Source organism: Camelus bactrianus, chromosome 16 (genome assembly GCF_048773025.1).
Source record: "Camelus bactrianus isolate YW-2024 breed Bactrian camel chromosome 16, ASM4877302v1, whole genome shotgun sequence".
Taxonomy (NCBI): Eukaryota; Metazoa; Chordata; class Mammalia; order Artiodactyla; family Camelidae; genus Camelus; species Camelus bactrianus.
This window is the reverse complement of record NC_133554.1, coordinates 9,867,142-9,889,328: the sequence shown is the minus strand read 5'-3', so window position 1 is coordinate 9,889,328 and position 22,187 is coordinate 9,867,142. Positions and strand designations below refer to the sequence as shown.

Sequence of the window (22,187 nt, the reverse complement as noted above, 5' to 3'; positions counted from 1 at the left end):
CTGAGCTGGGCTCTCCTGCTGGGTTGAGAAGGGTGCAACTTCCCCATTAGGCTCATAAGGCTGAGCCGGTCGTCCCTGTTCACCTGGAGAAGGCTCAGCTTCCTCAGGAGGCTCTGGAGGCTGACCTGTGGCATCCTGCGGGGTTGGAGAAGGTTCTGCCTCCACAGAATATTCAGGAGGCTGAGGCCGGGGCTCCTGCTGGGCTGCGGTAAACTCGCCTTCCTTAGCAGGCTCTGGAGTGACCATAAGTTCCAAATCCACAGGTTTAAGTGTAACACTGGACAGCTTGGAGTGAGCTGGATAGTTACTTCCAGGTCGAGCTGCTGCCTCTTCACTCGCTGGAAACTGAGGTACATTCTCACCAGGGGACCCCGGAACTTGCGCTGGGGCCTCTTGCTGGAGTGGGGCAGAGTCATACTCAGGGCGCTCTGCAGGCTGAGCCTGGGCCTCCTGAGGGAATGGAGGAGGTTCCGCCTCCTCAGGATGCTCTGCAGGCTGAGCCTGGGCCTCCTGCTCAAGTGAAGGTTGCACCTCCTCGGGGCTCTCTGGAGGCTGAGACGCAGCTTCCTCCTGGACTGGAGAAGGTTCCACCTCCTCAGGGCTCTCTGGAGGCTGATAGGGGGCCTCCTGCAGAACTGGAGAAGTTTCAACCACATTAGTGACCTCTGGATTTATAGTAAGTGCCAGATCCACAGGGTTAACACTGACACTGTGCAGGTCTGACTGCTGAGCTTCATTCTCATTGGGACCATGAGGCCTTAATTGTTCAGCTAAAAGCTCCTGAAGCCCTCCCTCCCCCCAAGGGACTGCAGCGCCTACTTCCTCAGGGCCCTCTGAAGGCTGAGACAGAGCCCCCTGCTGAAGTGGAGCTGGTTCTGTCTCTTCAGTGGCCTCTGGACGCTGAGCCTGGGCCTCTGCCTGGGGCGGAAAAGATTCAACCTTCCCAGGGGTCTGTGGATTTTGAGCAGGACCCTCTTGCTGGGGTGGAGACTCAACCTCCTGAGTGGGCTCTGGACACTGAGCCTGGGCCTCCTGCAGGGATGAGGACATTTCAGCCTCCTCAGGGGGCTCTGGAGGCTGATCTGGGCTTCCCAGAAGATCCAAAGGTAGATCTATATCTACAGCTTTGATCTTATTACCTTTAGGTCGAGACAGAGCTGGGGCCTGATTCTGATCCCAGCCTAGCACTGGAACCTCCTCTGGGAGCTTTTGATGCTGGGTTATCCTGTCATTCTCACCTTGACGTGGAACAGCAACATCTACCTGCAGGCAGCTCTCCATTTGACTCCACATCCGTGTACAGAAGTAGTCTCAGCTGACTCCTGTGTGAAAGAATTAAACTCTCCCCTGATTGTGAGTTGGGGGTCTGCTGGACAGAGCCCAGGGACCACCTCAGGGGCCATCCCTGGACCAGCAGCCAGAGTGGTTGCCAAGCAAAGAGCTGCAGCAACCAAAAATACTGGGGAAACATAACACAAAGACGATTCGGGCACAGTGACACAGGCTAGTAGGAAACTGGCCAGGCACACTGAACAGACACCGAAGCGAAATGGCAGCTTGGCTACACGTGCGCCCCTCCCCTGCCTCATGTCCCACCCTGTAGTGACACCTCTTTTATTAGGTCTAGATGCAACCACAGTCAGGCTTTTTCCCAGGGTCCAAGCCATCCTTCCCCCACCAAAGGTGACACTTACCTCCTGCCAGGCCCTCTCTCCAACCCCAGCCTGGCCCCCCAGCACAACGAGGCAGGATTTGGGCTGCAGACCAGAGTGGCCCCAGGCTCCAGCAGCGCAGGGGTGGGGGTGAGGTGGTGCAGAGCTTCCCAAGGAAGTCACAGGGCCCGGCCTTCAGGAAGATTCAGAAGTGCTAGCCCAGTTCTGGGCATCTGAACTCCTCCTCCTCAAAGCTGACATCTGAGAGACATTCTTCCTCCCCTTGGCCACACTGCTTCCAAGAAAAGTAGCTGACCTACAAAATGAGCACCAGTCAGGGCGGCGGGAGGGGAATACACCTTACAGTTAGATATTTTAAAATGTTGCCATGTCCTCTGAACTCTCAGCATCCATGTCTGATTATAAAATTCACCACTCTATTATTAGGGGTTACCACTGAATCAGTGATGACTCTAAAATTTCTGTAGGAAGGGTTTTGGAGTAGGTGAGCAATTCACTCTGAGAAAAACTGTTGGAAACCAAGTGAACAGCTCTTTACCTCGGCATGGGAAAATTTGCCCATCTCACCTTGTCTCAGCACAGCCATTAGTCTAGAAGCAATTACAATGCCCCTTTTCAGAGGTCTACCCTGTGTGCACACACAGAGAAGACACCTAGAATGTTAAAGTCAGCATGTTGGGGGGAGGTATAGCTCTGTGGCTAGTGTGTACCTAGCACGCACAAGGTCCTGGATTCAATCCCAGTACCTCCATTAAAAATAGTGGGGAAAGGGGTGGGAAGGGATAAACTGGGCATTGGAGACTTGCAGATACTAACACTATAAATAAAATAGACAAACAAGTTTATACTGTATAGCACAGGGAACGATATTCAGTATCTTCTAGTAACTTATGGTTAAAAAATAAGAAAACAAATCTATGTATGTTCCTATATGACTGTGTATTGTGCTGTACACCAGAAATTGACACAACAGTGTAAACTGACTATACTTCAATAAAAATATATTTTTAAGATATAGTATATATGTAAATAAATAAAAAAAAATGTGATTACCTCTTCCCTCTCAAAAAATAAAGTCAGCATGTTAAATAATTTTCTTGAAATACTGCAGATAGCACCCACTTTACTTCCTTCACAGCCCTTATAATCATCTCTCTGATTTTAGTCATTTTTAATTGTCTGGCACACCCTCTGGCCACTAAACTCCATGGAGAAGGCACTTCATCTTACTCCCAGCGTTAAGCACATAATGGTTTTTAAATGGAATTGATTCCAAGATTGGCCAAAGAGGAATGGCTCTGTTGTTATAATCAGCTTTCTGAAAATTTTAGCATCCATACTGGCTCAGGGAACAAGAGCAGGGTAGGTGGGTGATGTCCACTGCGGCCTCTGGAGGGGCCCAACAGCCGGGCCAGCCTGCCTCACCTGGTAGCCGATGGTCTTGCTGCGACACCACTCGAGCAGAATCTGCTTGATGCTGCTGGAGCTGGCCACTCCGAAGCTCTGTGAGCGCTTCAGCTTTCCCCGGGTCTCGCCCTTCCCCCTGTGGAGAGAGGGCAGGCCTGCTGGGGGCTGGGGGCCAGGGGGCTGCCTCTCAGCTGCCATCTGCTCCGGGAATGTGCCTCACCAGCTCTGCTCACCCAGGGAGATGCTCTGTCGGCAGGCAACCTCCCAGCCCCACGCCCACGTCCAGGCGTGCGCCCCGTGTCCCAGCTGCACTGCGTCCAGTGATGGGGTCCGGCAGGACCAGCCCCCTTCCAGCCTCCAGGCCCCCTGTGTACTTCCCACACTGGCGATCCTGCGGCAGAGGACCTGACCCCACATGGCCCATGCCCCTGCCCTCTGCTTGGAAAACCCTCCTTGCCTCCATCCCACCCCTCCTCTGAGCTCCTTCCGAGGCCACCCTCCCTCATGGTTTCCTATTCTAGGCCCCAAAGACACTCTTTATCGGCCAAGATCAGGTTGTCTGGGTCAGTGGGACACTTCCTGGGTCTGTCCCCCTCACCAGAGTCAGAGCCTTGGGAGCCACGACTGGGGGGGGGGGTCATTGTCTCATAGGCCTGGGCCAACCCTAAATGTAACAGGAGTCAATACCACTCACTGACAGGAGGGCTGGATAAACATGCAAAGGTGGCCGTTTCTAATGGGGCAGGCGGTGTAGTGTGACAGGGAGCCAGTGGTACTGGGGTCTCACTGTGTCACCTCCAGCTTCTGCTGGGAATCCCAGTGACTGCCCTCTGGTCTCCCCAGTCATGCCTGGAAACCAACCTCTTCAGTTGGATGAGGGATGTGGGTGTGAGGGTGCCTAGAGTTCCCTCTGGGAATGTGGGAGTGGGGCTGGGGCCTCATCACAGCCTCCCTCCCCAGAACTGGAGCCACCTGCCCCTCAGCCGGCCCTGTAGCCAGCCCTGACCTATGTCTTGCCTGAGAGGTCACATCTTGGGGAACTGCCCTCGGGGGAACAGGACAGGGCCAGCTTTGCTCTGCCTGCCTGCCTGACCCCAGTGTGGGCTCAGGCTTCCTTTGGGGGCCCAGACTGATCTGGGAGGGTGCTATGAGCATCCATACTTGCTGGCTTCTGTGTCCTGCTCCCATTTCTCAAACAATGCCTTCCGGGCCTGTGCCCCCGAGGTGCGGGGCAGCGTCTGTGACCGCACCAGCTCCCGGCGACGCTCCCCCTGCCGATGGGCCTGAGTCGTGGCTGGCGGCTGCGGGGAGGGGGACGACTGGGGTGGCGTCACCCGAGGTGGGCTGAGGAGAGACCACTGAGTCAAGAGCACAGATCTGGCCATCACTAGCTCGCACAGGCCCCGGGCCTCCACCCCACTGAATGTGAAATGAGGCAGCGGCTGGGCTATAGGCAGAGAGGAAGCACCCCTGTTCCAGCCCCCAAACGGTTCCACAGATTTTTGGAACTGAGCTGCTGTCTGAGGCCGGCCTGGCCAGCAGTGGGCCCCCTCTGTGGGCATAATCGCCCCTCGGCAGGTGTCAATGCCTGGGGTGGGCGGGGGCGGCCTCCTGGCAGGACAAGCAACCAGAACCAGCCCCACCAGGATCAGGTCCCCTCCTCGCCACCACTAAATAAGATCCCCTCTGTTTCCCCCCAAAATAGTTTGTCAGAAAGTCTCAATTCTCCTTTTATTATTAAGAGGGGGAGAAAAAAGCCAAGCCAGACCCCACCCAACACCCAGCTCCGATCACAGTTCAGAGGGCCTGGGGGCAGCGCATGGGGACAACCAGAGGCCAGGAGGCAGCCTGTAACACAGGGAACCCCCTCACAGGCCTCCCCCACGGTAAGGGCCTCTCCAGGTAACTCCACAGTCCACAAGCAGGAAGCCCCCAGCTCAGAGGGAGCCTAGCCAGGATGGCTGAAGATCCATCCTGTGGGGACTGAGAAACTCTCTCCAATCTTTGGACAGACTTGCTTTGAAGGATCCTTAAAGAAACCAGCCCTCCGCCGTATTGTTCCAAACAAAACTCTCTACCAAGCTTCGCTGCCTCATTTCTCCTCTCAAACCCCACTCAGCGACACTGCTGCCTTAGTTCTCCAGAGGCACCAAGCCAAGGAAGGTGCCTCCTCCTGGGGTTGGCACTGGGAGCTCCGTGCAGGGGCCTGGGTAGCCTGGGTCCAAGGCCAAGCCCAGACACTTCCTGGGGAGTGACGACCCTGCCACCGGGAACAGGGGCCCTGACTCGCCTGTTATCGTTCCTGCTGGCCGTCACCCCCCCATAGCCAGAGCTGGACAAAGACCGTGGGAGGGAAGAGTTCTTCTCTGCGGGACAAAGGGAGGGAGAGAAATAACAAACCCTGGTCTTGGGGAGGGCCACCACTGCCTGCCTCCCATCCTTTGACCCCACCCTGAGCTATTCACACAGCAACACTCTGGGCACTGGCAGGACCTCTGGGCTAAGCTGACCCTGCCTGGGCCAACAGTTGAGGAGAAAGGATGCTGGAACATAGAGCAATGACATAAAAGAGGTCCTTTAAAGTACTCCTCACTGCATTTGAGAGCACAGAGCCCAGGGCCTCCTGTGCTGCATATCCAGTAGACACCATGTTACCAAGCCCTCATTCTGGAAATCCACACAGCCCGACCCAAGGGCACACCACTGGGGCCTGATCACAGGTCCAAGACAGCCCCAGGGGGACCACGCCAGGTCTGTTACACACAAAGTGTGCAGGGTAGGCGGCCACCTTCTAACCACAGCCTTGATCTGCAGTAAAAGCCATGGTCATACCCCGCAGGATGAGGCTACTTCACAGCAGCTCTGGGAGAGGAGCCGGGAAAGATGGGCCCCATCTGATGGAGCAGGCGAGCTGGGGACGGGGGTGGCAGTGACAGGCAGAGCGGGTAGGGCCCGGCCCCAGGATTTCTGAGTCTCTTGCAAACCACCCCCAGCCCCTGACCTCCCTCCCATTTTGAGGTCATGGTCTCCTGCTCCTACCACTGGGACTGGGAGTCCAGGATGTGGTGGCCGCGCTGGGGCTTGAGCTGAGGCCCCCCAGGATGGCAGCAGACGTGGGCGAGAGAGCTGTGGCTGAGGTCTCCCCAGAGAACTTCTCGGAGACTCGTGTGACGGCTGTGACTGGCTGGTGAGGCTGCCGCAAGGAGAGGCTCACAGGGCGAGGCTTGAGGGGCTCTGGTGTTGGGATGGTTTGGGCGGCTTCGGGGGGCCCATCACCCGGACCTGAAACAGGTGACCAGCAAGGGTCGGGGGTTTCAGCCATGGCATTAACAGGGGCCTCAGAACCACCCAGGAGGACTCCAGCCTGGGTTCAACTGAGGGGCGGTGGGAGGGGCGGGCAGAGGGCGGGGCGAGCCCGGCGAGCCCCGGGAATGGGCGCCGCTTGGGGGCGGGGCCTGGGGGCGGGGCCTGGCGGCTCGGGGTCACCCCCAACCCCAGCCCCTGTGACCCACGCGATGCGGCGAGGGGGAGTGCCGCCAGTGGCGCCGGAGGAGAGCTCGCCCAGCCTCTCGTCTCCCTCGGTGCGGAGCTCAGGGGGAGTGCCAAGGCGGAGACCCCCTTGACCCTGGAGAAGCAGTGTGCGACATGTGGGAGGGACTGCCGGCCGTCAGAGGAAGGCCTCGACCCCCAAGTAGACTTGATTTAGGAGACAGCGGACGTGGGTTATGCGTTCCCACAGGGCTGTCACTCTCAGGGCCCAGGTACTACTGGGGGTAGGGATCCCCCACTGCTCTGGGGGACCTGAGAGCGGCAGCAGTAACCCCCAGAACTGTCACCCTGTGCACATGACTGCCCGCTCTAAGCCGTGGACACGGCCCTCACAAGCACATACTTACGTGAGGCATCTTGGCCTGGAATTTCTTGCACCTAAGGGAGAGGGAGACAGGTGGTGAGGTCCCTCCTTGTCTCTGCAATTATGCACTCTCCCCTCCCAGCCCCACTCTGTGTAACAAGATTCCTGTGTCCTTCCTGCCAGTGGTCACGGGGCTCCGAGCTCACTGAGTGGCCCCTGTTGGGGCATCCACAAGTGACTGAGGTCAGACAGAGAAGAGAAGGTGTGCTTAGGACCGAATCTCCAAATTCTCGGGTCAGAGACCATGGGACTAATCACCTCTCTCCCTCCATCAAGTCTCAGTCCCTGGCCTGTGGTTACAGGCCAGGGCTCCCACCTCGATTCCCTCTCAACACCCCTTTCATGCTGGAACCCAGATATTCCTCCCTTCCATAACCCCCAACCTCCAAACATCACGAGAAAGGGAGGAATGAAAATAGCTTTTGCTTCGGAATGACAGAACGATGGGCAAAGGTGCTGTCTGATCTCATGTACATAGTAAAATTGATTTAAAATAAAAAATGGGAGCATCTCCTCCTTTTTTGTGCAAAAAGCCTTTCCTGATTAGCCTTCTCCTTCCCAGGCCTGGCCCACTTGAAGGAGGGCTAGTGGCTGGGCAGGCACAGCCAGGTGGCAGGGGAACGAGAGGCCTGAAAGACTTGTTTCTGTCACACTGGGCTTCCAAAGATGTTTGCAGCCACAGACCTCCTGGACTGGCCTGCTCTGCCCCAAAGGAGCTGGATCAGCGTAACAGATGCTGAACGCCAATCCCCCCTCTCTCCCTCCTCCACAGGGACAGGAAGGAACACTGGGTTACCTAATCCAAGGAGCCTTCCAGCAATTATTTTATGAGAAAGTCAAATGCCAAAAGGCGTGCATGGGGTGTGTGTGTGTGTGTGTGTGTGTGTGTGTGTGTGTGTGTGTGAGAGTGTGTGTGTGTGTGTGTTTGTGTGTGTGTTTGTGTGTGTGTTTGTGTGTGTGTGTGTGTGTGTGTGTGTGTGTGCGTGTGTGTTTTGTAAGTAGCTCTCAGCACAGGGTGAGCCAGACTGCTCCCTGCATTCTTTCTCTGGGTGGAATCTTTGATAGAGACTAGGAGAGAGGCTTCTGCTACAGCTTCTGCCCCAAGAACCACTCAGCCCCTCCAGGTCTGAGCACAGGAGCCTGGAGTTCAGAGACCCTGGTCTCTGCCACGAAAGCCCAGCCACTTCCTTCGCAGGACCTGAGGAATGACCAGGTGGGGAAGTTTGGGAGGGACTGAACAGCCTGGTCCCTGTCCCCATAGCTGATGTGAACCTGGACCTGTGCCTGGTCCGGCAGCATAGAGGGGAGTCGGGGCAGGCAGGGGTCTGGCCTTCTCTCCCAGCTTCCCGGAGAAGGAAGGCTGGCTGGGTCTCTAGGCTGGGAACCCTAACGGTTGATAGATTCTAGAGACTAGCTGCCCAGGATCCACCCACATTCTCCCACCTCAGGCAGGTTATCTGGTCTCTCCTGATGTACCATGACGACATCTGGGAGGGGCTGGGCAGGGCTCCATCTGTGACTGGCAAGGGCAGAGATGGGGCTTGCAGTGGGTTTTGGGCAGACAGTACCAGAATCATACCATCCCCCTTGGCTTCTCTGACTGCTGACAGTCAGACCGCTGAGTCAGTAGCTGGAGATGAGCCTAGGAGAGGAGAGATGAACCAGGAGTGGGAGGAAGAGGGGCAGAGGGGCAGGGAGAGCAGGAGTGAGGGCGGAGGGGGTGATGCTGAGGTGGGGAGGGGGTGATCGACGACCAGTGCTACCCAAGAGCCTGCTCCACGCCACCTGGGGGGAGGCTGCAGCTTGCCCCAGGCCCCAGGGGCTCCTCTCAGCCATCCCCTCAAGGCCCCTCCTCCAACCCTCCCCCAGCTCCTGCCGGGTACCACACTGTGGAGGAGGTGAGGGCTGATGGACCCTGCTGAACTCCCTCCACATTCACCAGCCCTGATGTCAGCGGGCTAGCGAGGCCGACCTCCCACTGAGTCCCAGGGGCTCTGACACCCACCCTTCCAGCTTCCCTTCCCCTGGCTGTGACCTGTCCACCGCCCGCTGGTCCCTTGATCTGCTGTGCTGCTGGGCTGGAAGTAGGATGTGGGACAAGGCTTCCTGAGTCCCCTGCCGTCACCTCACGCAGTCAAATCCTTGCCAGGCCCAAACCATGAAGCCAGGAGATGAGATGGGGAAACGGAGGCCCCGGGAGGGACACGGACAGGCCCGAGGCCACAAGTAAGGTCCACAATGACAGGTGCAAAACCCAGGGCCCTGCCTCTAGTCCCAGCACCCCTCTGGGGGCAGCAGTCAAATCCAGCCAAGTCTGGGCAGCTCCTCCTGCTCCCAGTTTGCCTGGAGGCTCCTGTTCCCTGGAACTGCTCCTCAGAACTCTTCAGAACCCCCTCCAGGCCCTCCGGCACTGCCCCCTGAGGACCATCCCTCCTCCTGCCAGTCCTGACTGCCCTCCCACCCCCTCAGCTTCTCCTCCCCAGGGACCTTCCTGAGTGGCTGTTCTTTCCCTCACCCTTTAACCGTGGTCCCCAGGGTTCTGATCTGGGCCTGACCCCTTTCACCCGCAGACTCTTTCTGGGTGGTGTCACCCACCCCCACCTCCGTACCGATGACTGCCGCTTCTCCATCGCCAGCCCAGCCCCTCTCCATATACCCACCAGCCTCCAGCCCTCAGGCCTGAAGGTCCCACCCCCTCCCCAGACTCCTCAGGTCCCGAGAAGGCACACAAGGCTTACAGGGTGGGGAAAGGCCATAAGAAGTGGGATGGTGCAGGCCACTGCATTCCTGGGCCCACTTGTCAGGCCCACTCCTCCACCTTCTGCACCCGAGTCCCCGGGCGTGGGTGAGGTGCATATACACACTTGCGTGCATGTGTTGGACCCCATCCTCAGAGAGCTGGGGCTGTCTGTCTCAGCTGTTCATCCACCCCCACACCTGGAGAGACAACTGGCTTTAGAAAGTGCTCTGTGAACATGGGGTGATGGGATACCTCGAAAAAGGGGACTCACTTGGGAGCCAGTCGAACCTCCAGGATGGACTGAGATGGGTGACGGAGAGGGTGCGTTAGCGGCCACGATGAGCCACAGGGGGCTCACAGGTACTGCACAACCCTGTCTTGAAGGTCACAGCCTTTGCACTGAGTCAAAGGCAGCTGCCAACCTCACTGGTCACTTCAGCCCTCCAAGCCCCTCTGCCAGGATGGGCTCAGGTTGGAAGGTCAGGGGCCAGGCCAGACCCATTATCTGCCAGGCCCTGATGGGCCCTGCCTGCCTGCAGCCCTCAGCTTGCTGGGTGGCTGATGGGCCTGGGAGTTCTCATAATTGGGAAGGTGTGTGAAGCCAGTCATTCCCCACTCCCCAGGGTTCCCAGCTGCAGGCACCCAAAGGGAGTAGACTAACAAGGACCCAGTGGAGCAATGCACTCCAGGGCCGGACCCCTCGGCAAACAAAGGATCTCCCACCCCTCCTCTCCAATCTGAAATCCAGCCTCTGCCCTGGAAACTGTTGCCTTGTTATGAGATCCATATGGGTGTGGATGCAAGGCTTACGTTTATCTTTTCCTGCCAGGTTGCTGGGTTCGGGAGCCAAGGGGAATGCTAAGCAGGGAGGTGGGAGTGTGGTGGAGGCTGCGCAGGAGCCCGGGGGGCCAGTCGTGGAGGCCCCAGGCCTCATCTCCGGCCAGGACTAGGAGAGGGACACATGGGGCTCTGCCCTCTGCCCCAGAGCTCTGCCTGCCTGAACTCTCCTGAATCCTGGAACCCTGAGGCCCCTGCGTGGGGGGACGGAAGAGACCCCTGCCCCCTGGGTCACTCCAATTCCCCTCTACCAAACCCTCCTTTAAACTCCATCCCAGGGACACTCAGCTGGACACACATTTTCATCTTTCTCCCACGTATCTGAGGACGTGTCTGTGCATGTATCATGCTTGCGTGTCCCAGTGTGGGTGTGTCAGTGCGGAGGGAAGATGTGGGCATTGCAGAGTCTACAGGACCTGCACGTGTATGTGGCGTGTGGGGTGTGGGTACATTTCCAAGCACCTGTGTTTATAGGAGGGACTTTTATGCATTTGCTCATAAGTGCTGAACGTGTTCTAGACACACGCAAATGCATGCCTGCTGCACATGTGTCAGCGTAGAACGCACGCATGCCTGTATGTGTATGTTGAGCGTCTCCATATGCTTCCATATATCAAGCGTTTGTGTATCACTGTGTGAGTCTGACTGCACAAGTCAGGTGCCCCATCTCTGGCTGCCTCTTTAACCAGACCTAGAAGTCTGTCTCTAGAAGGTAGGGATCCTGGGCGCTCTGCGGAGACTTGCATACAAGGTTTTAAGGGTGGCCCTGATCTGGAGAGAGGGTAAGAGAGAGCAGACCTTCTCAACCCCCGACCAACGTTGGGCCCTCGTGGTCCTAGTGGAGGAGGAATTTCCCACGGGCCTCTGCTGAGGCTCAGGCCGCCCAGAGAACAAACAGCACACATCCCCGTGTGGAGGGGCCTGCCTCCTCCCAGCAAAGGCAGGGGCTGCGGAGGGTGTGGAGTGGAGACAGCTGCTTCCAGCCCAGATAAGGCCATGGGGCTCACAGTTTCCATTTCTAGGATCCCCTCCCCACTCAGGTCCCAGCTCCTAAGCCCTGGCCCCATGGCCTGGAAAGGTCTCCGCTGACTCACCCCAGCGCCCTGCCCCCACCTTGGGAACAGCACCCCACCACAGCCTGTCCTGGGCCACTGTGGTCTCTGGGGCAGGACAGCCCCGGCCTGGGGCCCTCACAGCTAATATCCTGACCCTTGTGCCTCTGAAAAGCCACACAGGAAGGAGCACTGGCCCCTCCTGTCCTCTTAGAACGACACTCCCTGCGTCTACGTGCTCGTGCAATCCGCTCCGCCAGCCTGGCTGCCCCGGCCCAGAGGACCCCGAGACCCCGAGGGGCGAGCAGTCATCATCAGCGGCAGAACTGGGCCTAAATTCTGGACTCATCCTCCCTTCTCCCCCGCTGCTCCACAACTTCCCACCCGAGGCCTGCCCCCTCCAGCCCTGCCTGGCCCGCCTCCCCTCCCCCTCCCTGGGCTATTTATAGGGACTGGGGGAGGCAGAGCTCCAGGGCTGTGGCTCCCTGGGCCTTCCCCAGGGGCCCCGCAGGCCAGGCAGTGTCTGCTTTCAGCCCAGCAAAAGGCTGTGTCACTCCAAGTAAGCAGTGGGGGTGGGGTGGCTGGGCAGAGGCAGGGGGCTGGGCTCTGGCCTTTGCCAGGGCCCTCCAAAGCCTTTTGCAGCCCACACACAAGCTGGGCTTCCTCAGAATCATTCTGGAGTCCCCCTTGGGGCTGGAGCGGTACGGGAGGTCTCTGCGGGCGCTAGCACCTCCTTGGGGAAGCCTGGAGGAGACCAGCACCCACACCACCAGGCTGCCACCTCCCCTGCAAGCCCCCCGAGTCTCCTTTCTCTAACAAAACTATCCCTCTGACCCATGACTCCCCTCCACCAACAGTGGGTCGAATGCCTTAAGGTGCATTTCAAGGCCCTTCCGGCAAAATGCACAAACTCCCACACTTCTGCCTTTGTGGCTGCCCTGGTCCCACTGCCTGAAGCATCCCTTCCACTTGCCATCCTGTCTGGCAGACTCCCTTCTTTAGGTCTTCAGAGCCCAGTTTAAATGCCACCTCCTCCAGGAAGCCGTCCCTGATGAGGCCTGTTAGCACTCCTCCCCTCCCCTCCCCGCCCACCATGCCCATTGAAATATATCCCTCCTCTCCTGCCCTGGCTCCCTCCTCCAGTGTGGAGCTGCTGTCTGTCTTGAGTAGTGATCTCTGGGGCTCCTGAGAGGGCAAGGCCCTGCCTCTCTCATCCCTCTGACCCCTGGCCCAGCCCCCAGCTCCATCAGCCATTTGAATGAGTGAGTGAAGGGAGGGGCGCCGAATGGAGCAGTGCAGGAACTAGTGACTGAACAGTGAATGGAAGTGGAGAGAACAGGGGGGCAGGAAAGCAGAAGAGACCCCACCTGTGTCTCCTGAGCCCTGGAGTGACTGCCTGGTGCCCCCACAGGTGGGAAGGTGGCAGGGGCAGCCCAGGCCAGGTCTCAGTGGCACGGCTCGGCCCTGGGCAGCCGCCAGCTCGGTCACTCTCATTCTTTCCAGATCAAAGTTCCCCCGGGGAACAGCCTGGAACCTGACACTGGCCTGGGGTGGGGGGACGGGGCCAGCTGGCACAGTTCGGGAGGAGGACGCGGAAAGGCAGGCACCTGTCCCCAGCTCCAGGGACCCCAGGCCAGCAGCCTTGGGAGGGGACTGGATACACTTCCGCACACCTACTTCAGCCCCAGCCCCATCCTTGGATAGGCCATACTGGTAGGTGGGGAACCCGTGGCTCTAGGCCCTTCTGTCCCAGACTCCCCAAGGACCCCAAACCCTCAGGGCCTCAGCGGCTCGGCTTCCTGCACGACCATCCCCCCACATCAGTTCTGACTCAGCCCCACCCCGTCTCCCAGCACCTTCCATCCAGACACCCTCCAGGTGTGTGTTTCTCTGTCTCCCAGTGTCTGTATCTATTTCTGTCTTGGCACCTTTCTGTCTAGACTCTCTGTACTTCTGTGCTTCTCTGTATTTTTCATTCTCGTCTCAGTCCTTACCCTGGTCTCTCTTTCCATCTCTCTGTCTCCCTAGACACGAAGAGTAACGATGGAGTGATTTGTCCACCCTTTCTTTTAAGGAAGGAGCTGTTTTCATGGCTCTCCCCCGTCTCCAGCCCCTAGTCCCTCCAGTCTACAGTGAACAGATTTTCCTGATGCTGAGATGAGGGTGGGAGAGGACAGACCCCACCGCCCCTGCTGCAGCCAGGCCTCCCTGGTGCCCTCAGGCTGCTGCGTCTGAGCCAGGCCTCGGTCAGCCCCAGGTCCAAAGCTTTATCAGTGACACTGGGCGAGCTGGAATGCTGAGCGTGATTCTGTCCTGGTGTTCCAACTGTCATCTCAACCTCCTTAGGTGGCTCTGGAGGTTGAGACGGGGCTTCCTCCTGGACTGAAGAAAGCCCCACCCCCTCAGGGGGACCTGTAGTCTGAGCTGTGGCCTCTTGTTGTCCTGGGAGATTCAACCTTCCCAGGGTGCTCCGGAGACGGAGAAAGAGGCTTAGACTGGACTGGAGAAATTTCAGCCTGCTCGGGGGAAACGGGAAAATGAGCAGAGCCCTCCTGCTGCTCTGGGGAACTTTCAGCCTCCTTAGCAGGCTCTGGAGTGATGACAACTGTGAGATCCAGGGGTTTGCCTATGGTACTAGGCACCACTGGATGCTGAGCTTCACCTGGCCCTGCAGGTGAGAACGTCACCTCATTATGTACTGGATGTTGAGCTGTGGCAGCTGTAGAGGTCTCTGGAGGCTGAGTTGGGGGCTCAAGCTGGACTGGAGAAGGTTCACCATTTCCTGAGGGGGCTGGAGGCTGTTCCGGAACCTCCTGCTCGACCAGTAACGGTTCCAACTGCTCAGGGGACCCTGCAGACTGAGATGAGGCCTCCTGTTGGGGCGGAGAAGGTCCAGCTTCACTTGTGGGCCCTGAAGTTATGGTGAGTGCAAGGTCCACAGGTTTAACAGTGACACTGGGCCACTGCAGAGACTGAGCTTGATCCTGGCCTGGAGGAGAAGCTGTTGTCACATGATCTTGAGAATGAGCTGGAGAGGGTTCGGCCTCAGCGGGAGACTGTGGACGCTGAGCTGTGCTTTCCTGCTGGGTTGCGGAAGGCTCTATCTCTGCTGGAGACTGAGCTGGGCTCTCCTGCTGGGTGGCTGGGTTCACCACCTCAGGATGCTCTGTGGGCTGAGCTGGGCTCTCCTGCTGGGTTGAGAAGGGTGCAACTTCCCCATTAGGCTCATAAGGCTGAGCCGGTCGTCCCTGTTCACCTGGAGAAGGCTCACCTTCCTCAGGAGGCTCTGGAGGCTGACCTGTGGCATCCTGCGGGGTTGGAGAAGGTTCTGCCTCCACAGAATATTCAGGAGGCTGAGGCCGGGGCTCCTGCTGGGCTGCGGTAAACTCGCCTTCCTTAGCAGGCTCTGGAGTGACCATAAGTTCCAAATCCACAGGTTTAAGTGTAACACTGGACAGCTTGGAGTGAGCTGGATAGTTACTTCCAGGTCGAGCTGCTGCCTCTTCACTCGCTGGAAACTGAGGTACATTCTCACCAGGGGACCCCGGAACTTGCGCTGGGGCCTCTTGCTGGAGTGGGGCAGAGTCATACTCAGGGCGCTCTGCAGGCTGAGCCTGGGCCTCCTGAGGGAATGGAGGAGGTTCCGCCTCCTCAGGATGCTCTGCAGGCTGAGCCTGGGCCTCCTGCTCAAGTGAAGGTTGCACCTCCTCGGGGCTCTCTGGAGGCTGAGACGCAGCTTCCTCCTGGACTGGAGAAGGTTCCACCTCCTCAGGGCTCTCTGGAGGCTGATAGGGGGCCTCCTGCAGAACTGGAGAAGTTTCAACCACATTAGTGACCTCTGGATTTATAGTAAGTGCCAGATCCACAGGGTTAACACTGACACTGTGCAGGTCTGACTGCTGAGCTTCATTCTCATTGGGACCATGAGGCCTTAATTGTTCAGCTAAAAGCTCCTGAAGCCCTCCCTCCCCCCAAGGGACTGCAGCGCCTACTTCCTCAGGGCCCTCTGAAGGCTGAGACAGAGCCCCCTGCTGAAGTGGAGCTGGTTCTGTCTCTTCAGTGGCCTCTGGACGCTGAGCCTGGGCCTCTGCCTGGGGCGGAAAAGATTCAACCTTCCCAGGGGTCTGTGGATTTTGAGCAGGACCCTCTTGCTGGGGTGGAGACTCAACCTCCTGAGTGGGCTCTGGACGCTGAGCCTGGGCCTCCTGCAGGGATGAGGACATTTCAGCCTCCTCAGGGGGCTCTGGAGGCTGATCTGGGCTTCCCAGAAGATCCAAAGGTAGATCTATATCTACAGCTTTGATCTTATTACCTTTAGGTCGAGACAGAGCTGGGGCCTGATTCTGATCCCAGCCTAGCACTGGAACCTCCTCTGGGAGCTTTTGATGCTGGGTTATCCTGTCATTCTCACCTTGACGTGGAACAGCAACATCTACCTGCAGGCAGCTCTCCATTTGACTCCACATCCGTGTACAGAAGTAGTCTCAGCTGACTCCTGTGTGAAAGAATTAAACTCTCCCCTGATTGTGAGTTGGGGGTCTGCTGGACAGAGCCCAGGGACCACCTCAGGGGCCATCCCTGGACCAGCAGCCAGAGTGGTTGCCAAGCAAAGAGCTGCAGCAACCAAAAATACTGGGGAAACATAACACAAAGACGATTCGGGCACAGTGACACAGGCTAGTAGGAAACTGGCCAGGCACACTGAACAGACACCGAAGCGAAATGGCAGCTTGGCTACACGTGCGCCCCTCCCCTGCCTCATGTCCCACCCTGTAGTGACACCTCTTTTATTAGGTCTAGATGCAACCACAGTCAGGCTTTTTCCCAGGGTCCAAGCCATCCTTCCCCCACCAAAGGTGACACTTACCTCCTGCCAGGCCCTCTCTCCAACCCCAGCCTGGCCCCCCAGCACAACGAGGCAGGATTTGGGCTGCAGACCAGAGTGGCCCCAGGCTCCAGCAGCGCAGGGGTGGGGGTGAGGTGGTGCAGAGCTTCCCAAGGAAGTCACAGGGCCCGGCCTTCAGGAAGATTCAGAAGTGCTAGCCCAGTTCTGGGCATCTGAACTCCTCCTCCTCAAAGCTGACATCTGAGAGACATTCTTCCTCCCCTTGGCCACACTGCTTCCAAGAAAAGTAGCTGACCTACAAAATGAGCACCAGTCAGGGCGGCGGGAGGGGAATACACCTTACAGTTAGATATTTTAAAATGTTGCCATGTCCTCTGAACTCTCAGCATCCATGTCTGATTATAAAATTCACCACTCTATTATTAGGGGTTACCACTGAATCAGTGATGACTCTAAAATTTCTGTAGGAAGGGTTTTGGAGTAGGTGAGCAATTCACTCTGAGAAAAACTGTTGGAAACCAAGTGAACAGCTCTTTACCTCGGCATGGGAAAATTTGCCCATCTCACCTTGTCTCAGCACAGCCATTAGTCTAGAAGCAATTACAATGCCCCTTTTCAGAGGTCTACCCTGTGTGCACACACAGAGAAGACACCTAGAATGTTAAAGTCAGCATGTTGGGGGGAGGTATAGCTCTGTGGCTAGTGTGTACCTAGCACGCACAAGGTCCTGGATTCAATCCCAGTACCTCCATTAAAAATAGTGGGGAAAGGGGTGGGAAGGGATAAACTGGGCATTGGAGACTTGCAGATACTAACACTATAAATAAAATAGACAAACAAGTTTATACTGTATAGCACAGGGAACGATATTCAGTATCTTCTAGTAACTTATGGTTAAAAAATAAGAAAACAAATCTATGTATGTTCCTATATGACTGTGTATTGTGCTGTACACCAGAAATTGACACAACAGTGTAAACTGACTATACTTCAATAAAAATATATTTTTAAGATATAGTATATATGTAAATAAATAAAAAAAAAATGTGATTACCTCTTCCCTCTCAAAAAATAAAGTCAGCATGTTAAATAATTTTCTTGAAATACTGCAGATAGCACCCACTTTACTTCCTTCACAGCCCTTATAATCATCTCTCTGATTTTAGTCATTTTTAATTGTCTGGCACACCCTCTGGCCACTAAACTCCATGGAGAAGGCACTTCATCTTACTCCCAGCGTTAAGCACATAATGGTTTTTAAATGGAATTGATTCCAAGATTGGCCAAAGAGGAATGGCTCTGTTGTTATAATCAGCTTTCTGAAAATTTTAGCATCCATACTGGCTCAGGGAACAAGAGCAGGGTAGGTGGGTGATGTCCACTGCGGCCTCTGGAGGGGCCCAACAGCCGGGCCAGCCTGCCTCACCTGGTAGCCGATGGTCTTGCTGCGACACCACTCGAGCAGAATCTGCTTGATGCTGCTGGAGCTGGCCACTCCGAAGCTCTGTGAGCGCTTCAGCTTTCCCCGGGTCTCGCCCTTCCCCCTGTGGAGAGAGGGCAGGCCTGCTGGGGGCTGGGGGCCAGGGGGCTGCCTCTCAGCTGCCATCTGCTCCGGGAATGTGCCTCACCAGCTCTGCTCACCCAGGGAGATGCTCTGTCGGCAGGCAACCTCCCAGCCCCACGCCCACGTCCAGGCGTGCGCCCCGTGTCCCAGCTGCACTGCGTCCAGTGATGGGGTCCGGCAGGACCAGCCCCCTTCCAGCCTCCAGGCCCCCTGTGTACTTCCCACACTGGCGATCCTGCGGCAGAGGACCTGACCCCACATGGCCCATGCCCCTGCCCTCTGCTTGGAAAACCCTCCTTGCCTCCATCCCACCCCTCCTCTGAGCTCCTTCCGAGGCCACCCTCCCTCATGGTTTCCTATTCTAGGCCCCAAAGACACTCTTTATCGGCCAAGATCAGGTTGTCTGGGTCAGTGGGACACTTCCTGGGTCTGTCCCCCTCACCAGAGTCAGAGCCTTGGGAGCCACGACTGGGGGGGGGGTCATTGTCTCATAGGCCTGGGCCAACCCTAAATGTAACAGGAGTCAATACCACTCACTGACAGGAGGGCTGGATAAACATGCAAAGGTGGCCGTTTCTAATGGGGCAGGCGGTGTAGTGTGACAGGGAGCCAGTGGTACTGGGGTCTCACTGTGTCACCTCCAGCTTCTGCTGGGAATCCCAGTGACTGCCCTCTGGTCTCCCCAGTCATGCCTGGAAACCAACCTCTTCAGTTGGATGAGGGATGTGGGTGTGAGGGTGCCTAGAGTTCCCTCTGGGAATGTGGGAGTGGGGCTGGGGCCTCATCACAGCCTCCCTCCCCAGAACTGGAGCCACCTGCCCCTCAGCCGGCCCTGTAGCCAGCCCTGACCTATGTCTTGCCTGAGAGGTCACATCTTGGGGAACTGCCCTCGGGGGAACAGGACAGGGCCAGCTTTGCTCTGCCTGCCTGCCTGACCCCAGTGTGGGCTCAGGCTTCCTTTGGGGGCCCAGACTGATCTGGGAGGGTGCTATGAGCATCCATACTTGCTGGCTTCTGTGTCCTGCTCCCATTTCTCAAACAATGCCTTCCGGGCCTGTGCCTCCGAGGTGCGGGGCAGCGTCTGTGACCGCACCAGCTCCCGGCGACGCTCCCCCTGCCGATGGGCCTGAGTCGTGGCTGGCGGCTGTGTGGAGGGGGGCGACTGGGGTGGCGTCACCCGAGGTGGGCTGAGGAGAGACCACTGAGTCAAGAGCACAGATCTGGCCATCACTAGCTCGCACAGGCCCCGGGCCTCCACCCCACTGAATGTGAAATGAGGCAGCGGCTGGGCTATAGGCAGAGAGGAAGCACCCCTGTTCCAGCCCCCAAACGGTTCCACAGATTTTTGGAACTGAGCTGCTGTCTGAGGCCGGCCTGGCCAGCAGTGGGCCCCCTCTGTGGGCATAATCGCCCCTCGGCAGGTGTCAATGCCTGGGGTGGGCGGGGGCGGCCTCCTGGCAGGACAAGCAACCAGAACCAGCCCCACCAGGATCAGGTCCCCTCCTCGCCACCACTAAATAAGATCCCCTCTGTTTCCCCCCAAAATAGTTTGTCAGAAAGTCTCAATTCTCCTTTTATTATTAAGAGGGGGAGAAAAAAGCCAAGCCAGACCCCACCCAACACCCAGCTCCGATCACAGTTCAGAGGGCCTGGGGGCAGCGCATGGGGACAACCAGAGGCCAGGAGGCAGCCTGTAACACAGGGAACCCCCTCACAGGCCTCCCCCACGGTAAGGGCCTCTCCAGGTAACTCCACAGTCCACAAGCAGGAAGCCCCCAGCTCAGAGGGAGCCTAGCCAGGATGGCTGAAGATCCATCCTGTGGGGACTGAGAAACTCTCTCCAATCTTTGGACAGACTTGCTTTGAAGGATCCTTAAAGAAACCAGCCCTCCGCCGTATTGTTCCAAACAAAACTCTCTACCAAGCTTCGCTGCCTCATTTCTCCTCTCAAACCCCACTCAGCGACACTGCTGCCTTAGTTCTCCAGAGGCACCAAGCCAAGGAAGGTGCCTCCTCCTGGGGTTGGCACTGGGAGCTCCGTGCAGGGGCCTGGGTAGCCTGGGTCCAAGGCCAAGCCCAGACACTTCCTGGGGAGTGACGACCCTGCCACCGGGAACAGGGGCCCTGACTCGCCTGTTATCGTTCCTGCTGGCCGTCACCCCCCCATAGCCAGAGCTGGACAAAGACCGTGGGAGGGAAGAGTTCTTCTCTGCGGGACAAAGGGAGGGAGAGAAATAACAAACCCTGGTCTTGGGGAGGGCCACCACTGCCTGCCTCCCATCCTTTGACCCCACCCTGAGCTATTCACACAGCAACACTCTGGGCACTGGCAGGACCTCTGGGCTAAGCTGACCCTGCCTGGGCCAACAGTTGAGGAGAAAGGATGCTGGAACATAGAGCAATGACATAAAAGAGGTCCTTTAAAGTACTCCTCACTGCATTTGAGAGCACAGAGCCCAGGGCCTCCTGTGCTGCATATCCAGTAGACACCATGTTACCAAGCCCTCATTCTGGAAATCCACACAGCCCGACCCAAGGGCACACCACTGGGGCCTGATCACAGGTCCAAGACAGCCCCAGGGGGACCACGCCAGGTCTGTTACACACAAAGTGTGCAGGGTAGGCGGCCACCTTCTAACCACAGCCTTGATCTGCAGTAAAAGCCATGGTCATACCCCGCAGGATGAGGCTACTTCACAGCAGCTCTGGGAGAGGAGCCGGGAAAGATGGGCCCCATCTGATGGAGCAGGCGAGCTGGGGACGGGGGTGGCAGTGACAGGCAGAGCGGGTAGGGCCCGGCCCCAGGATTTCTGAGTCTCTTGCAAACCACCCCCAGCCCCTGACCTCCCTCCCATTTTGAGGTCATGGTCTCCTGCTCCTACCACTGGGACTGGGAGTCCAGGATGTGGTGGCCGCGCTGGGGCTTGAGCTGAGGCCCCCCAGGATGGCAGCAGACGTGGGCGAGAGAGCTGTGGCTGAGGTCTCCCCAGAGAACTTCTCGGAGACTCGTGTGACGGCTGTGACTGGCTGGTGAGGCTGCCGCAAGGAGAGGCTCACAGGGCGAGGCTTGAGGGGCTCTGGTGTTGGGATGGTTTGGGCGGCTTCGGGGGGCCCATCACCCGGACCTGAAACAGGTGACCAGCAAGGGTCGGGGGTTTCAGCCATGGCATTAACAGGGGCCTCAGAACCACCCAGGAGGACTCCAGCCTGGGTTCAACTGAGGGGCGGTGGGAGGGGCGGGCAGAGGGCGGGGCGAGCCCGGCGAGCCCCGGGAATGGGCGCCGCTTGGGGGCGGGGCCTGGGGGCGGGGCCTGGCGGCTCGGGGTCACCCCCAACCCCAGCCCCTGTGACCCACGCGATGCGGCGAGGGGGAGTGCCGCCAGTGGCGCCGGAGGAGAGCTCGCCCAGCCTCTCGTCTCCCTCGGTGCGGAGCTCAGGGGGAGTGCCAAGGCGGAGACCCCCTTGACCCTGGAGAAGCAGTGTGCGACATGTGGGAGGGACTGCCGGCCGTCAGAGGAAGGCCTCGACCCCCAAGTAGACTTGATTTAGGAGACAGCGGACGTGGGTTATGCGTTCCCACAGGGCTGTCACTCTCAGGGCCCAGGTACTACTGGGGGTAGGGATCCCCCACTGCTCTGGGGGACCTGAGAGCGGCAGCAGTAACCCCCAGAACTGTCACCCTGTGCACATGACTGCCCGCTCTAAGCCGTGGACACGGCCCTCACAAGCACATACTTACGTGAGGCATCTTGGCCTGGAATTTCTTGCACCTAAGGGAGAGGGAGACAGGTGGTGAGGTCCCTCCTTGTCTCTGCAATTATGCACTCTCCCCTCCCAGCCCCACTCTGTGTAACAAGATTCCTGTGTCCTTCCTGCCAGTGGTCACGGGGCTCCGAGCTCACTGAGTGGCCCCTGTTGGGGCATCCACAAGTGACTGAGGTCAGACAGAGAAGAGAAGGTGTGCTTAGGACCGAATCTCCAAATTCTCGGGTCAGAGACCATGGGACTAATCACCTCTCTCCCTCCATCAAGTCTCAGTCCCTGGCCTGTGGTTACAGGCCAGGGCTCCCACCTCGATTCCCTCTCAACACCCCTTTCATGCTGGAACCCAGATATTCCTCCCTTCCATAACCCCCAACCTCCAAACATCACGAG

At 57.8% G+C, this 22,187-nt stretch overlaps 2 protein-coding genes across 2 annotated transcripts; both read right to left on the bottom strand.

The window, feature by feature from the left end:
- Positions 1-496: 496 nt before the first annotated feature.
- On the bottom strand, positions 497-9,623 carry LOC141573506 (uncharacterized). Its single transcript, XM_074341861.1, has 8 exons — positions 9,595-9,623; positions 6,977-7,007; positions 6,593-6,705; positions 6,120-6,353; positions 4,242-4,424; positions 3,099-3,216; positions 1,239-1,968; positions 497-635 (listed from the first exon to the last, which is right to left on the bottom strand). The coding sequence occupies exons 1-7, from the start codon at positions 9,621-9,623 to the stop codon at positions 1,867-1,869; spliced, it is 810 nt and encodes a 269-aa protein (XP_074197962.1). The 3' UTR covers positions 497-635; positions 1,239-1,866.
- Positions 9,624-15,291: 5,668 nt separating this feature from the next.
- On the bottom strand, positions 15,292-21,780 carry LOC141573505 (uncharacterized). The gene is made up of 7 exons (XM_074341860.1): positions 21,772-21,780; positions 21,388-21,500; positions 20,915-21,148; positions 19,037-19,219; positions 17,895-18,012; positions 16,034-16,763; positions 15,292-15,430 (listed from the first exon to the last, which is right to left on the bottom strand). The coding sequence occupies exons 1-6, from the start codon at positions 21,778-21,780 to the stop codon at positions 16,662-16,664; spliced, it is 759 nt and encodes a 252-aa protein (XP_074197961.1). The 3' UTR covers positions 15,292-15,430; positions 16,034-16,661.
- Positions 21,781-22,187: the final 407 nt, after the last annotated feature.

Coding starts and splice junctions, on each gene's coding strand:
- LOC141573505 (XM_074341860.1), bottom strand. Junction 21,149..21,387: donor ACTCCCCCTCGCCGCATCGC/GTGGGTCACAGG, acceptor CAGGTCCGGGTG/ATGGGCCCCCCGAAGCCGCC. Junction 16,764..17,894: donor GCAAGACCATCGGCTACCAG/GTGAGGCAGGCT, acceptor CTCATTTTGTAG/GTCAGCTACTTTTCTTGGAA.
- LOC141573506 (XM_074341861.1), bottom strand. CDS start 9,623: ATGGAGAAGCGGCAGTCATCGGTACGGAG. Junction 6,706..6,976: donor TCCAGGCCAAGATGCCTCAC/GTAAGTATGTGC, acceptor CTGCTTCTCCAG/GGTCAAGGGGGTCTCCGCCT. Junction 4,425..6,119: donor CTGGACTCCCAGTCCCAGTG/GTAGGAGCAGGA, acceptor GTCTCTCCTCAG/CCCACCTCGGGTGACGCCAC.